The 14,986-nt window shown below is 39.2% G+C and overlaps 2 protein-coding genes across 2 annotated transcripts in view; both read right to left on the bottom strand.

Moving 5' to 3' along the window:
• Positions 1 to 3,195, bottom strand: part of galnt2 (polypeptide N-acetylgalactosaminyltransferase 2) — a 69,356-nt gene extending 66,161 nt beyond the window's left edge. Inside the window, exon 1 of the mRNA XM_015386467.1 lies at positions 2,768 to 3,195. Coding sequence (XP_015241953.1) covers positions 2,768 to 2,863 — 96 coding nt within the window. The 5' untranslated portion in view covers positions 2,864 to 3,195. The remainder of the gene's footprint in view (positions 1 to 2,767) is intronic.
• Positions 3,196 to 9,713: 6,518 nt separating this feature from the next.
• The window catches only part of urb2 (URB2 ribosome biogenesis 2 homolog (S. cerevisiae)), a 25,762-nt gene continuing 20,489 nt past the window's right edge, over positions 9,714 to 14,986 (bottom strand). Inside the window, exon 12 of the mRNA XM_015386468.1 lies at positions 9,714 to 10,897. Within this exon, the coding sequence (XP_015241954.1) occupies positions 10,700 to 10,897 (198 nt within the window). The 3' untranslated portion in view covers positions 9,714 to 10,699. The remainder of the gene's footprint in view (positions 10,898 to 14,986) is intronic.

The following is a 14,986-nucleotide window of genomic DNA, read 5'->3' as shown; positions in this document are numbered from 1 at the left end:
ACAGGGGGTAACGAGCGGCGATCAGCCTCTCACGACCATCTCCCGATCAGGAATCGTAAGGTTGGGAGAAAAATCAAACAAGTTTGAAATTCAGTTGGCCACTGTACGGTCGCATCCGAGCGTTGGGCCGCACACTGTGAGAACATACATCGTGAGCTGTGATATTTTAAACCCTGCAGTTTCCTTGCACAGTTTGAGGTTTAGATGCGTGCAATGGCTCAAAAAAATACTGTACAGTGAATGGTGTGCCAGAAACCACACTTTATCCAAGCTGCAGCACTGTCTTTCAAACTAATCAGCTTTCCCGCTGTGTAAAGACACCTGCTGGGTGGATCCCATCACCCATATTAATGCATCTCAGGTTGAAATGCCTGGAGAAAGTTATCAGAGGTGTGTCACTTTTATCCTTATAAAAACCTTACTGACACACACAGCAAACAGAGCTATCAGCCTAATGGAAGGGTAAAAAGGTGGCTTTGGTTGACTGGAGCAGAGTAAACACGGAGACAGATAGGATAAGAAGGGAGACAGGTGGAATACACACAGGGAGTTCACACAGCCTGAGCTAGTTTATTGAGCACACAACCAGGATGCACACATAGGAAGCAAGCATCAGTTTCACAGATTATATTTAAGGCTCCTTTCCTTCATAACTACCAACCACTGCAAGAACAGGCGAGGTGCTCCGTAAATGGAAAACACTATACTGAGAAAAACTGACCGACTGCCAGGTTATTAGATAAGCTTGGGCTAAAACTAATCCAGGCAGAGTCAGGGACGTCATGGGGGGGGGATGATATATGTAGGCTGTTTATCTGAAATACTTCAGGGCTTTCATACAAGGCCTTAATCATAAATTACTCTCATTACTGATTCACCTGCCAGGTATAAACCCTTGTCCACTGTGGAGCAAAAAGGTATTGAGTTTAAATCCCAGACAAGGATCTTTCCTGGTTTTTGTGATTAGATGCTCTATGGACTCAGTGCAGGAGGTGGGGAACAAAATGATCCTTACTAAATTAACACCTCTGTAGGATAATGTCTCCCACCCCATGCATGAAGCTGTTGCAGAACTTTAGAGCACCTTCAGTTACAGACTGCTGCACCCATAATGCACCAGGGAGCGTTATCACAGATCCTTCCCCTCAGCTGCTGTAACACTTTATAACCATCACTGTTCCCAACAACCTCAACAATGTGTTACATTCATGCTGAAGCTAAATAACATGCTTCTGTTTGGTTTTTTTTGCACATGTCTGATGTTGCTGCTAGTTTTAAATATCCATTACTGTAAAAAAAAATGCCCATTGCTGTTTATTAGTTATTTATTCTCCAGGTGAACAGTATTTATATTCAGGGTTTATACAGGAATTAGTAAATCTAATTTAATGCTTTTTAATGCTCTTTAATCCAAAATCCTTTGTCATCTTTACCATTAACAGGCTGCAGCCATGCCCCGAATTCCTCGTTTTCCAGACCCTTTTGTTGAAATTTGCATTTTCCCATTCTCTAGCTTATTTTCAGTCTTGAGCTTCTTTTATAAAAAATACAGCTTTACGATCAACCATTTATATCTGATATATCTGACGAAAATAAAGCATTTTAAATGCCATGATAATCACATTAAATGAATTTTAATGCCAATTAAGGCCTTAATTTAAAAAGTAATAATTTAACGATTTTTTATGACCTGCAGAAACCCTGTATATTGATTTTAGGGGGAGTGGCCTAGTGGTTAGGGCATAGAGCTTGGAATCCTGATGTTGTGAGTTCGAAGCCCACTCCCATGAACTGCCACTCTGGCTCTCTGAGCAAGACCCTTAACCCGGATTGCTCCCCGGGCACCGCACAATGGCAGCCCACTGCTCCCCAAGGGGATGGGTTAAATGCAGAGGTAAATTTCTCCAATGTGAGATCAATAAAGTTCAATTATTATTATTGTTAAAACACTTTACAGTATATTATTGTTTATCTTTTAACTCTTCCCTATCATGTTATTCTCATACACTTTTCTAAGGTCCACTTTTGTGTGACCATTTGATTCTATAATCTTTTTGCTGCTGTAAACACCAGAATTTCCTCATTGTGGGACAATAAGTAGATTGTCTATTCTATGCTATTCTCTTCTGGTGGAGTTTGAATGTAAATCATATACCTCAGTGCATTGTGCAATGGTGTGTCCTTGGTCAGGTGAGGCCCAATCAGTGCATCTTCAGTTGTTTTGGGAACAACAAAGGGCCATCATGACAGTAACATAGAACTGGTATCATAGATCAGTAGGACACAGTGAGGTTAGAGGTGTTTGTTTTCACTGCAGGAAAGAATGGATGATGTTTGAAAGCACTAGTCAGCGACTCATGTCAGTGATTTAAAGCAGCGCACTTCCTGATCCCTGCTTATTGCTCAGCAGCTGCTTATGCTGACGTCTATAGAGCCAGGCCGGCCACTTTCCCATTGACAAAACCACTGCTGTGCATTTTGTTCCTCTGGTATATTGTGTGTATAAACCAGCCATGAAAAGCTCTGTCTCTACCCGGTACAGCTCTTCTCTCATTGCCGCTAGGAAGCGACCACCGGTACTGGAGGGGTCCATGTTCACACGGACCTCCACCAAATCAATGCCTGCCCACTGAGAGCAGCAGGCCTTTTATTACACAGCGCTCTGAAACCGCAGAACCTCCCGGAATGATAAAAAAAGACAGCGATAAACCAGCGATAGACCAACCCGGCCGGAGCCAGCGGAGCAGTCGAGGAACGGAGAGCCTACCTTTCTATTCAGCGAAGTCCCCGAGTAGAAGTAGTAGGCTATCCCCAGCACCCACAGCACCGCAAAACACAGCAACACCCTGGATTTCCTCCGCATGGCTGGGGGGCTTCGCTCCTCTTCGTCCGCCTAGCTCGGCTGCTTGTTCCGCGGCTCCTCTCCTCTCCTGCTGTGAACGGCGGGCAGGCTGCTTCGCTTCGGCAGCTTTCGTTCAGTCGGTGACGGAGGAGCGGAGAGAGCAGGAAGCAGCGAGCCAACATCAACGGTGTTAGAGGGCAAAGGCTAAGCGGGTCTAATCCAATCAAACGCCGGCTCAGGCAGCCCTGGAGGACGGCCCGGGTCGGAAGTGAGTCGAGCCGTGCGGTTCCGTGCCGGAGGCGGGAGGAGGAGGTCCTGATTGGGGAGTGAACGTTAGAAATGTTCAGATGAGCAGACGAGAGGGAGGAAAAAATGTTACTGTTACACTTTTAGTGATTGGACGCTAGGGGCGCCAGAGACACTTCGAACTGGGTTAAAAGCAGCAAGGAAAAGGTTAATACAAAAAAGCTGCCTCAGATGAACCTAAATGTTTATATTATTTTATTATTAATAATACACATTCTTTAAATGTAAAAAACAAAAAAAGGTACATTCATAACCTTGTCTGATAGATACGGAAGAGAATTAGGGCCACTGAAAAAACAAAAAGTTAACTGATTTATAAATTTGATTTCAGTTTAATATGGGGAAAAAGTCAGAGTTGTGACTTTAATCTCATAATTCTGACTTTTTTCCCTCAGAAATCTGACTTTAATCTCATAATTCTGACTTTTTTCTTAGAAATCTGACTTTAATCTCAGAATTCTGACTTTAATCTCATAATTCTGACTTTAATCTCAGAATTGAGAGCTAGTTTAGTCTCTAAAACAGACATGGATACAGCTTGATGCTAACATGTTTGTTAGCTGGCAGAACTCAGTCAGAATTCAGAGATTAAAGTCAGAATTCTGAGAAAAAAAAAATCATAATTCTGAGATTAAAGTCAGAATTCTGAGATTAAAGTCAATATTCAGATTTTTTTCTTCCAGATTAAACTGAAATAAAATGTAAAAATCAGTAAACTTTTTAATTTTTTCAGTGGCCCTAATCTTCTTCCGTAGATAGAAACACATCTCAGTAAATTAGAATGGGAAGGGATTTATTTATAAATCCATATATAGACTTATCGCTTTATATAGGATTTGTGATTTGTTTAATTCAAATAGAAGAGAAAATTAGAATAGAAAATCCCTTTATTGTCCCACAATGGGAAGATTATGGTGTTACAGCAGCAACAAAAGTTTATAACAAAAGTGCTCACAAAAATGTTGACTTTAAGGTGTATAAAAATAACAGAATAAGAGACAGTTAAAATAAATAAAATATTGTACTGAACAGTGTTTTCACAATATAAATACTGTGCATCTATAGAATAAATAATCAATATACAGCTGTGGACATATTTACAGTAATGAATATGTGAAAAAAAATAGAAGCAACACCAGAGATGTGCAAAAATCATAACAGCGTGTTATTTCCCCCGCTGAGATATAAACTGTGCAAAAATCAGAAATTCATTTTGTGGCCATTATGGATTAAAGTTTTTTTGTTTGTTTATTGTTTTTAATGATACACAAACATTATGTACCTGGACAACAAAATCACTGGAAGAGATTGCTGACTTGGGGATTGTCCAGCAGTCACTGGTGCCCTCCACATTAGGCTGGGAAGCAGCAAACATTTATCATCACACAAAATGACGGCTCAAAAATTGGATTAAAGCATCTGAATGAAAAGATGAGAGGAAGAAAAAAGTGTGATGGGAAATGTGCAACAGTTACACTGATCACTGCAGTCCTGGGATGAGCAAAGCCAATTTGGGGAGTTTGATTTAAATTTGATGTGTTTCTCCATTTTAAGATTCCTGAAACAAGGCAACACCAGGAGACCTGACTGGTTCTCCCTGGCCAAAAGTCTGCTGTTCAGATAAAATTGTTCTTTTATTCACAAATCAGAGACTATATACATCTCCAAAGGCCACAGAGAAATACAGTAAAGAGTTTAGTTGGTATGTCTGTAGAGGGCCTTTTTCTGATTAATTTTTGTGATAGGAGTAGGACTGTATTGACTTTAGTAACTTAGAGACAGAACATATCAGGCCTATGAAATACAGTTTGATAGTGTTGATCATTTCTGGAATACTTAATATTCAGTGAGATATTCTCAACTTTTTCAAGCTGGCAATATTGAATGTTTCAAAGCTCACTTTGTGCGTTATCAGAAAGGTGCCAAAATGTGACAAACACTATTCCCCTGTGTGCTTCAGAAAGGAGACTAACCCAGAGTTTCTGTGAGCTGTTGTTAGTATGAATGCAATTAGATCTGTGCAGAGAAATTAGACCTATATAGCAGAAGTGAGGTAGTATATAGCTTTCAAATTACTTTTCCCTTTGCCAAATTGGCAGTGGTAAAATTCTCTATTTTCACTATTTTAAAAGCCCAAAGACTCTGACATGTCTTAAGCCTGTTCTTTGGTCCAGCTTGTAAAATAGAAGAGTCACATCTAAATCAACATGACACTTGACAATACCTCTCATCATAAAAGAAAAAAAAGACATGAGATGTTTGCATTTATATTTAGATATGAAAGCCCTTTTTAAAAAATGTGTCCTCATGGAAGGCTGATGTTCACAAGTCTGAAGGCGGGGTTTTAAGGAGCTGGGTGATAAAGAGATAAACTGACACGTGAAGCAGAGTTAGGCCATGCAAGCTTCCTAGGTAAAAATGGAAGCTTTTAAGGGGATTCTGAGCCACAGGGCTTTGAAAATTGTCCATTTCTCTTTTAACAGTTTGTCATTTTGACTGACCAACACAAATATCTTGGGTTTTTTCTTACAACTTTGGCTGCAAGGCAATTGACTTTTTTTTCTTCTTTACAAAATACCTCAATGCCAGTCAGGCCAAGTAGAGAGACTATCAATAGAAATGTTTTTGTCTTCTTGCATTATTGCAGTTGTATTGTATGTACTTTGACAGAGGCAATCTAAAACATACATTTGCTGTCATCTAAACAATTATTTGGAGTTTTGGCTGCAGGTTTAAGGTCCTCTTACATCTGCAATGTGAATTTTCAGTTCAGTTCCAACTCTTTTGCAGCCTCCTGGAGATGTCCTCCAGTACTGAGCTTTACTTAGCTCCATCCGTTGTCCCATCACATGTTGAAATATCACATGACCCTGCTGGACGAAAGCATTTCCACAGCAATGATGCCTCCACAACAGTTTATTACAAATGGGTCAATAAACCTCAGTTTGACCAGAGAACCTACATGGTTTGTTGCTTCCACTTTGGCTTGTGGTAAATTATAATTGGGAGCTTTACACATTGTTGTATGTTTGCTCCTCAGTGATTCCATCTTTAAAATGATAGATTGAAAAGTGCTCCATAACTTTTGCCAATAGTAGCTAAAATTGATATTAAGAACTAAAATGTGTATGTGCTATAATAATCAGTCTTAGAAGCTTTAATGGTTTTTTATAAACAACAGAATGACACTAATAGAACCAGAAATGTTTTTACAGCTCCTTTTACTTAAATTAACTTGGAAACTTTGTTTTATTACCATTTTTTGCATCCAATAATACCCAATAGAAGAAAATCTATGCTTCATATTTTTGCATCATTCTAACTCCTTTCTTAGACCTTCACGGAACAGGGAATCAGAGCAAAACAAATGTGGCACACTCTTCTGATTTTATTGTTCTAAAAAATGAGAATGTTTTAATTTTATTTCCATCCATTTCTTTCCGCTTAGTCCTTGTTAGGGTTGCAGTGGGACCGGTGCCCATCTCCAGCAGTCTGAGCGAGAGGCTGAACAGGTTGCCAGTCTGTCACAGGGCAACACAGAGACACACAAAGACATACAACCATGCACAGACACACACACACCTAGGGACAATTAAGAGAAGCCAATTAATCCAACAGTCATGTTTGTGGACTGTGGGAGGAAGCCGGAGTACCCGGAGAGGAACCCATGCATGCACGGGGAGAACATGCTAACTCCATGCAGAAAGAACCCGAGACAGGAATCTCACCCAGAACCTTCTTGCTGGAACAATGCTGCACCGTGCAGCCCACTTTTATTTCCTGTTATCTTCACACCAACTGTTCCCAAAAACATTATTCTGACCCTAAAACTATGATTCATTTTACCTCCATTCAACAATAACAGGCAGTCACATCGGAGCGTTACATAAAAGAAAAATAAACCTGAACTGTATATAATGAGTCAAAATGTAAAGGGGTATAATTATATTCTGGAAACCAGTAGAATCCCAAAAAGCTTCCCAGGAGTGGGATCAAGTCACGACGTAATAGGACCCAGAAGATATTCAATTTGAAGTCCTAAAAAAATCACAATAAGTGATTTCTGAAACAATGGCACGAGGAAAAGATGTGAATCAGCATTTAATTTTTGATATCTTACTAGTGTGCTGTCATTTTCTTTAAATGAATGAGATCAAGTTACTTCAAGAAAACATGCTTAAGTTAAAGTCTCCAGTCTGAATGTAACCAAGTCAGACAACCTAGTCAATCTGACTAGATTCAAGTGATCAAAGCAACAGGCTTTAACATCCTTTATAAGGTAGGAACACTTTAAATGAGAACAGTATGCTTACAGAACTGAGCATTTTAGATTATTACTTTAGGGTGACTCACTCCTGTTTCCAGCAGCCAAGATATTAATGGCTGTGCCTCAAGTTATCTTTAAGGGGACAGAAAATCTAAACTCTTACACAAGCTGTACACAGACTACTTTACATTAAATCAAAGTGTCAGATCTTCAGTGTTGTTACAGGAAAAAAGATATTAAATATTTACAAAACTCTGTGGGGTCCACTTGCTTTTGTGAGAAACTGCATAACTTTATAAATATGGCAAACATAAACACATTATTCTAGTAGCATAGAAACAACTTTGGTTTCTTGCAGCTTGTGTTTCAACATCTGACTGAGATGGATCCTAAAAGATGGCGTCCCTTCATAAAATAGGAGGAATTTCTCTGTGTAGTGTTAACGCATCTCAGGGCGTTACCAGTCAAAGGCTTTACCGACTCAGCTTAGTGGCTGTCTGTTGGGTTCAAGGTAAACATGACTTGTAAAAGAACTTTGTAATCAGGCTGTTAATCTTTACAGACATCCAGAAATGCAACAGTCACATGAGTCATCTACACCAGTTTTTTTAGGGCTATGTCAATCTTAGCTGGTGTAGCTTCTTTAAAGTGTTACATGACTTTCTGATCTTCCATTGTAAACAAAAGCAGTATGACTTTCCTATTAATTTGGCCCATGTGTAGCCTATATGTATATATCATTTTGGCTCATATGACTCACTACCCAGGGTGGCATTATTTCAAAGGGTGGCAGGAAAAAATGGGATAAGGGTTGCCCTAGTTGTATGGGAGTGTTTGTTGTAGAGTTGAGGTCCAAACTCTGCAATTTACAAGACTTAACCATCTCAAATGATCTACTCAAACAAAACGGCTGAAAAATAAACTAAACATAAAGCCACTCAGAAATGATCTAGAATCAGAGTTTAGAGTTATCGTTATATATGCATGTAGCACATATAACTCAAAGAGTCAATGCTGAGAGAAGGAGGGAGTAAAGACAACAGAATATCTGTCTGCGTTTAATAATAAGCACATTCAAAGGTCTGAAATTCCTGAAATATAAGATTCATAGGACCAGATAGCCTCTGCCCTACATAAAATAGTGACGTGATTCTGCTCTTCTAATAACACATATTTAATGATCTGAAAGATTTAAACCTGATTGAAAAAGAAAAACCAAAAGAGGAAATTTTGAAGCTGGTAAATACATTTCACAGTGCAGAGAACAAATATTGCTCGGTTCAAAATTTAAATATAAGACATTATAAACAAGCTAAACATAGATTAATTAAAAAAATTGACAATTACTGAAAAGTTACAGGAAAAAACAAAACAATCCAGATTATCTAAGCCTAGAGGCACTCAGCAAAGGATCACATTGTCAAAAATAAAAGTAGCAGGGCTAACCCCATACCCTCCTCCACCTCATATACACGATTAGATTTTTTTTACAATATCCAAGTAATACTTTTACAAAACTGTTAAAACTGTTGAGGGCTTTACTGTGGCTCCACAGTAGAGCCCTATCCGTTTTATTTTTTCCTCAGTGCTTCAAGCTGAAGAGCAAGAAGATGATGAATCTATGCAGAGGGCTGAGGCTGTAGAGGGTCCAGATGATCTGGAGACTGAAACTGCTGCAAAGGAAAGTATTTTACTTCCACCTGCAGCTCATGCATGGATCCTTCTAATGCTGGGCTGACTGGGGAAGATAAAGCTGCTGCCTCAATGATCTGTCCATCAGAAGCAAATATGGAAAATCAGAGAGATTTTCTTAAAGAGACTGAAGATCCAATATTGGGATCATCAAAAGAGGCTGAACCGGTACCCTCCTCACTAGCAGTTGCGTGAGCAGGAACCTGAGGCTGGAGCAGATGTGTGATTCCACAGACGTGAAGAACTTACAGAGCTGGATCGGAGGTGAAAGCCTCCTAAGGAAGCCTTTCTCTTGGTGTGAGCCACGTGACACAAAGGAAACCCCCTTTCTGTTAGCCTGTCGTGCAAAGCTTACTGCTGGAAAGAACTCAAACCTTCCAAAACTTACACGGGCAGAGGGCCCGAAGAAACTAAGGTTCTGATTCTGTAACTGAAGTGGACCTCCAGGCTGTAGGTCATCTAGAATTGGCAGAAGCTTTCAGGGGGTCTCAGAGTCGTTATTAGTGAAACCAAAACATATAGAAGAAGAAGACTTGAAAGAACAGACTTTTTATGAAGTTTTATTTTGAAAGACCTTAAAGTGTCATTTTATTTTCTGGCATTTTTCCACTAATGGTTGCTGAAAATCAAACCCGTTGCATTTATCCGTAAAATGTAGAAAAAGCTGACTGATTTTCTACATCATGTCTTCTAGAATAAACTGTCGTTTAAATAAATTTGAAAAATGGACAATGTTTCAATTTTTTTCTAAAGGAATGTCTAATTCTGCGCACATGACAACAATATCTTAAATAAACTCAAGCCTCGCTTTTGCTGACGTTCTTGAATGCTCAAGAGTTTGCAGGTGTGTGTGGTTTGCGCTGGCTTCCCTCTGCTTTCTGTTTCTGATGTTATTTCTTGATTTTAAGTGGTTGTCACACATGTTCTTATGCTTCCAGTTGTGTTGACAAAACTTGCAGAAAAGTTGCTCTCCAGATTCATAAAAATCATAGGGATATTATTCTGCCCTAAACTTTGCAATAAGTTTAACATAGTTTTTTTTTCTGGTTGACTTCGGTTTTTCTGTGTGACTTGTTAACATTGCTGACCTTTTACCTGTCAATGTGGAAACAAGAGCCTGCCACGCGTAAATATATATGGGGTCAGGCAGTGGACAAAAGAGCTAACATACATATTACTCCCTGCCCAAAAGAGTGAATTTCTTGAGATTCTGTGTTTATTTTTATTTGTTAAATTCCGCATCACAGTAATCATAGGGTCCCATCAGTGATTTGCAGTCTCAGCCTCACTGGTTACAGTGAGGACTTTATCAAAACTGATCTTTTTACACTAGTGAAGTCAAAATATTTGGATTGCAGCTCTATTCAAAAAGCACACAGATGACAGGACTGTAAGCCCTGCGGTTAAAGGGTTTATGGACGTTGAGAATTTGAACCGAAATGTGGTGACCCTGATTTTTGTCGACTGCTGTGCCTGAAGGAAAAATGAAGGAAAAAAAAAACTTAATGTCAAGTTTCAAAGTTTCCAGTCTTCAGTGACCTTTTCAACTTTTTGCAGATCATTCGTTTCTAATCATGTTTCATTTTGGTGACTCAGACTGTGTACTTGTCCTCTCCATGTCTCTGTGTTTTGTGGTAGTGAATGTAGTTGCTGTGCAGCTCGTTGAACACCTCTCTGACCCCCGCATTTAACCCGGCTCTCAGAAACTTGATATCCTGCTCCATGCACAGGTCCAGTATGCAGTAGATGCCTTCAGTCAGATGCAGCTTGATGTCTGGCCGCAGGGTAACCTGCAGAAGCAGAGAAGACAGATTATAGAAAGAGAAAATAGAGCAGAGGACCTCAGGAAGAAAAGGGAGGTTTACCCTTCATAAATCATATTAGAACTATACTAAATTGAAGTCTTATCTTCATGGTTATGCAGCCATTGCTCAACTATTAATGCTTCCTGAATTCATGGGGTTATAATTAGAAACTTTTTTACATTTTCTACGTAACGGACCAGTCAAAGTGGATCATTAAAGCACTTTTACAAACATCTGAAAGGTTCAGTTAGCTCTGAAATATTTTATCGTGTGTTTTGTGAACAATTTTCTGGTCTTTTGACAGATGCTTAATTGGAGTCAGGTCTGAGCTTTAACTAGGCCGTTCCAACACCTAAACAGGCTTTGATCATTTTACAAAATGCAGTGGTTGCCCTTTAATAGAATATATATTAATATTTTGGTGCATTATGCAATGAAAGTTATTACAGACAAGTGTTTGGGTTCATCTTAATCATTATACAGTCATTATACATTTAATAATTGTATTTTCTTTCTCGGCTTTTATAGTCATTACACTGTCACAAGTACAGAGCAATGGAATTCACTCTCTGCATTTAACCCATACCCTTGGGGAGCATTGGGCTGCCATTTTGCAGCACCAGGGGAGCAGTTTGGGGTTAAGGGTCTTGCTCAGGGACCCTGAGTGTCAGTCTGTGGGAGTGGGGCTCAAACTCAGAACCTCAGGATTCCAAGCTCTATGCCCTAACCACTAAGCCGCCACTCAACTTCTTTTATGGACATAAAACTTGACTGAATAAATGCTAAACTTTGGTGGTTTAGTCTCCGCCAGTGACGCAGAGGTATTTAAAGAGAAAGATTTACGCCACTTCATTTTTTTCCAATGCATTGGTCATCCATAGTAGCCTTAATAAATCATTCTTGATAAATCAAGAAGTACAATAAAACAATTCTCCTTTAAATCACATAACCTCCACAGGTAAGGTGTAATTATTTTTGATTTAGAGAATTTAACATTACTAGCAAGAACCCTTCTTAAAAAAAGTCAAAATGAGTCACTTATTTAAATAATTTTTCCCTTAAGTGTATATACATGTTCCAGAGTAGGGTAGGCTTACAGAACTGAGGAGAAGTTAATCATACAAGGGTTAGTAGGAAAGAAATTATCTGAAGAGGGGCCTCATGCACAGCAGAGTGCCCAGCTTTAACCTTAGAGGTTTGCAGCAGCTAGAAATCTTTAAATCTGCTACATACTTTTCTCTTCAAACCTCCTAATTTGCATGGAAATCTCCACATGGAAAAGACAGTCCCCATCTATAAATAAATATGTAAAGTAGTACAAATACCTGGAAGGCCCTAACCATATGCATAAATTACCATGGTAACAATGTCAAACAAGGAACAAAAAAAGTAAAAAAAAATATATTAGATTCAAGGGTTATAAAACACAGGTGGTAGTTTAAAGGCAATCCTATTTGGAATGAAGACTGAAATCCTGTGGAAATTATACAGACTATTTACAAATAGGCCAGAAACTGTTGATTACTTAATCTAAAAGATACTTCTAGTAAATCAACATTACCAAATAAACATCCCGGCCCGGGGTCTTTCTGCATGGAGTTTGCATGTTCTCCCTTCGCATGCAGGGGTTCTCTCCGGGTACCACGGCTTCCTCCCACAGTCCAAAAACATGGCTGTTAGGTTAATTGGCTTATCTAAATTCTCCTTAGGTGTGAGTGTGTGCATGAATGGTTGTTTGTCCTGTTTGTCTCTGTGTTGCCCTGAGATGGACTGGCGACCTCTCCAGGGTGTACCCCGCCTCTCTCCTATAGGCTCTATGCACAACTCCACCATTTCCTGAACTTCAGGAGGCTCCTTTGTTTCCTGTCTTTCATGATTAGATGCACTGATTAATCCAAGTGTGTATGACCTAAGTAACTGGCCAGACACACCTGGATTAATCAGTTCGTCCAGTAATGAAAAAAAGGAAACAAAGGAGCTACCTTAAATTCAGAAAGTAGTGGAGCTGTGCATAAAGCCCATTGACTGCTGGAGATAGGCACCAGCACCCCTTGCGACCCCTTGGCCAGTGCACGTATCAGTCTATTTCTAATCAGGTTATAGAAGCCTCTTAAAATCTCTTGCAACACGCTTCCTACGACTTCTAGTGAAGTGAAGTGCCTCAGCATGGCCAAATCTATGGTTCCACAATTCCAGGCAGCTTTACAAAGCAGTTTCTGACTCTGTGTGGTTGTTTACCCCTGATCCAGCTTTGAAATCATTGCACTCACTTGTTAGCGTGCTGATCCTGTAACATGTTAAACTCTGTGAGTGCCGCTCTGACGGGCCTCATGCATGTCCAAGGCCTCAGTGCACTGGTTAACTCTCATTTACATCTTGTTGTGAAACCGGAAAAAAATACCACACACTTCCATGTAAAGTTGATTTCTGTACATCCTGAGTTTTGTGTGCAAAATTGCATCGTAAAGTTTTATTTTCTTCTATCAGCTCTAGATAAGGCATGAACCTCAGGAAAGACCTCTACAGTTTTATATTTTAATTTCCCAATAACGTTGTGCATATTCCTATTACATTTCCACCACTTAACAAGTCTTATATGGTTATATTTGCAAAGTACTTGAATAAACCTCTTGCTTTTAAGTCACACTATGTTTACATTGCAGAGTTAATTTTTAGCAGCCTTTACTACATAGGCTAAAGCTAGAGCCATTTTCTGTCTAATTTGTACATTAAATTCAGATCCTGCACTCCATATAAATGTGTGTAGGAGCAGAGGCGCTTTATTTCAGCAAGAAAACCACAGATGCAAAAACTGCTTTTCCTCCTGAGGGCAGAAAAACAATCAATTTGACTGATGAACCTTCCCAAGGATGGGAGCAGGACATTTAAAAGCTTCTGCTTATTCATCTCAGTTACCTTCACTCATCAGGTAAACAGGCGGCAAACCCTGTGATGAAGTGAGGAGCCGCCGCACTTCTCAGACATTTGTCATACACGATGGCCGCTCTGAGCGGTTTCTGCTAAATGATTTCAACACAGAGGTTCCCCTTACAAAGGAAATGACCAGTTATTTGTCACCACAGCAAAACATCAGCTGACGTGATGTTTAGCTTACAGAAATGCCTCATTATGCTATTAAACCTGAGTCTGCTTCTCACAAGTGTGACTACAACTGGGTTTCCTGGTTTCTGTACATTTTATCATAACCCAGGTCCTCTGGGTGCTTTTGTTTTATATTTACGTACAAAGCCTTTTTTAAGGCTCCTTTTATTTAAATAAACTGGAGGAACGACCTGCTGCAATAAGGGAAAATCAGGACAGGAAAATCAGGAAAAATGTACAAAAATACATTTTTTTATCTAAGAATATGAAAGGAATTACACTTTTAGTATGAATAAAACATGTGGCTTGATTTTACTTTTCAAAGGATTTCTGAAAATGATTGGAAGCACCAGATTATATTACTATTTTCATTAGTAATGAGGATAGTGTTTTTCTCCTCTTTTATCCATTACACATTTTAAATCAAATCAAATTCAAGTTAATACTTCCTATAAATATATAGATTCATAAATACACATTCATGCTTCTCAAAATGACAGATTCCACTCATTAAAATTAATTTCTAATCACTTAGTCTAGTTAATTTAATATGACACATAATATCGTCTCCTGTGGTCAATAAACAACCCCCCGAGAGGACAGGGAATTTTATTCAGTTTCTTCAACTTTTTAATCAGTTTTTTAATCCCTCCTACTAAGCATGAGGCAACAGTGGAGAGGAAGACTGATTTTTAACTGAAACAATCATCCAGAAGAACAAGGGACTGTGTGAGCAGCTGTCTGTAGCCACCAACTGGGGATTTGAGAACATTTGCATTAAAGTAAATATAAAGCATTGGAATCATCCAAAGATGGGGGATCTGGAGTTAATAAGTAATCTCTATCTCATTTGTTTGTTCTGCTCCGCCACTGAGTCCAATCTGCACAGGTTAATTCACTCTGCAAATAGGACCACTTGGTTCAGTGGCTGGGCAGAACAAACATATGACAGAGATGAATTGCTGGCTCCAG

This window comes from Cyprinodon variegatus, unplaced genomic scaffold (assembly GCF_000732505.1).
Source record: "Cyprinodon variegatus isolate N-32 unplaced genomic scaffold, C_variegatus-1.0 Scaffold369, whole genome shotgun sequence".
Classification (NCBI taxonomy): Eukaryota; Metazoa; Chordata; class Actinopteri; order Cyprinodontiformes; family Cyprinodontidae; genus Cyprinodon; species Cyprinodon variegatus.
The sequence above is the reverse complement of the archived record's forward strand: the minus strand, read 5'-3'. Positions and strand labels throughout refer to the sequence as shown.